The sequence below is a fragment of the Austrofundulus limnaeus genome, unplaced genomic scaffold, assembly GCF_001266775.1.
Source record: "Austrofundulus limnaeus strain Quisiro unplaced genomic scaffold, Austrofundulus_limnaeus-1.0 Scaffold79, whole genome shotgun sequence".
Lineage (NCBI taxonomy): Eukaryota > Metazoa > Chordata > Actinopteri > Cyprinodontiformes > Rivulidae > Austrofundulus > Austrofundulus limnaeus.
In genome coordinates, this window is record NW_013952481.1 from 806135 (window position 1) to 807767 (window position 1633).

The 1633-nt window shown below is 37.4% G+C and overlaps 1 protein-coding gene across 1 annotated transcript in view; it reads right to left on the bottom strand.

The window, feature by feature from the left end:
* Positions 1 to 217: 217 nt before the first annotated feature.
* LOC106519540 (protein capicua homolog) overlaps positions 218 to 1633 on the bottom strand; it is a gene marked incomplete at its 3' end in the record, with an annotated part of 22926 nt that continues 21510 nt past the window's right edge. The window contains 1 exon segment of the mRNA XM_014011258.1: positions 218 to 350. Within this exon segment, the coding sequence (XP_013866712.1) occupies positions 218 to 350 (133 nt within the window).

Genomic DNA, 1633 nt, shown 5'->3' on the forward strand with positions numbered 1-1633 from the left:
AAGTGCACGAGCTTCAAACTTCAGCGTTGGCTACCATTTTGAAGCTGAAATCGCGTTCGGTGTGAACGCACCATTACCGTGACTGAGCCGTGTTGTAACAGGCTGATGTCATGACTGATGTGTGTTTTTAATGTTTTTTTGACTCAGACGTTCCCATCCACCAGGACAACTGAAAACAGCATTTTGCAGTAAACTGAACTCGCTCTCCCCGGCTCACCCATGACATCATCGTCCCCTTCCTCCTCACAGATGACCATCCGCTCGTCGTCGCTGGTGGCGTCCTCGCTGGCTCCGCCCCGGCACAGCGACTGAGGCGGCGGTCTGTTTCGAAACAAGCCCGTCCCGTCCTCCTGAAGGAGAAGAGATGTTTGTAGAATCATTTTGTTCTGACGTTAAAACGTGTGTGAAGTTAGACGCTGTGCACCCCCTCAGAACCTTCTTCTCTTTAGCTAACAGCTTCAGCCTCACACACAGAGCCGAGCTCATTGATCTCCATGAACAGCTGACTTCAATCAAACGGCTCCGAGGTGTGCAGGATGTCAACGATCGGTCCGGTTAGAACCGTTTCTGCTGCTTTTTGTTCTCCAGGCTTTTCTGACCCAGGCTCTCAAGTTTGTTACATTAAACCAACTAAAAGCACTGAAAGCATCATATCATAAAAATCTCTTTAAAATTATTAAATTGCTTTATTATTTAACTACATCTTTGCCATTTTTAGCTTCTAGCTACTATTAGCTTTTTACTAGCCTTTTGCTACTTGTATCTTTTAAATGAATTTTTGATTTTATCTTTTAGTTAGTCTTTGATAGTTCAGCTAGCTTTTAGCTACTTTTAACTTTTAGTTACTCTTTGATAGTGTAGCTAGCTTTTTGCTACTTTTATCTTTTAGTCTTTGATAGTTTAGCTAGCTTTTTGCTACTTTTATCTTTTAGTTCGCCTTTGATAGTGTAGCTAGCTTTTTGCTACTTTTATCTTTTAGCCTTTGATAGTTTAGCTAGCTTTTTGCTACTTTTATCTTTTAGTCTTTGATAGTTTAGCTAGCTTTTAGCTACTTTTATCTTTTAGTTAGCCTTTGATAGTGTAGCTAGCTTTTTGCTACTTTAATCTTTTAGTTAGTCTTTGATAGTTTAACTAGCTTTTAGCTAATTTTATCTTTTAGTTAGCCTTTGATAGTTTAGCTAGCTTTTAGCTACTTTTATTTTTTGGTTAGTCTTTGATAGTTTAGCTAGCTTTTAGCTACTTTTATATTTTAGTTAGCCTTTGGTAGTTTAGCTAGCTTTTAGCTACTTTTATTTTTTAGTTAGTCTTTGATAGTTTAGCTAGCTTTTAGCTACTTTTATATTTTAGTTAGCCTTTGATAGTTTAGCTAGCTTTTAGCTAATTTTATCTTTTAGTTAGCCTTTGATAGTTTAGCTAGCTTTTTGCTACTTTTATCTTTTAGTTAGCCTTTGGTAGTTTAGCTAGCTTTTTGCTACTTTTATCTTTTAGCCTTTGGTAGTTTAGCTAGCTTTTTGCTACTTTTATCTTTTAGCCTTTGATAGTGTAGCTAGCTTTTTGCTACTTTTATCTTTTAGCCTTTGATAGTGTAGCTAGCTTTTTGCTACTTTTATCTTTTATCTACCACCTCGTACCT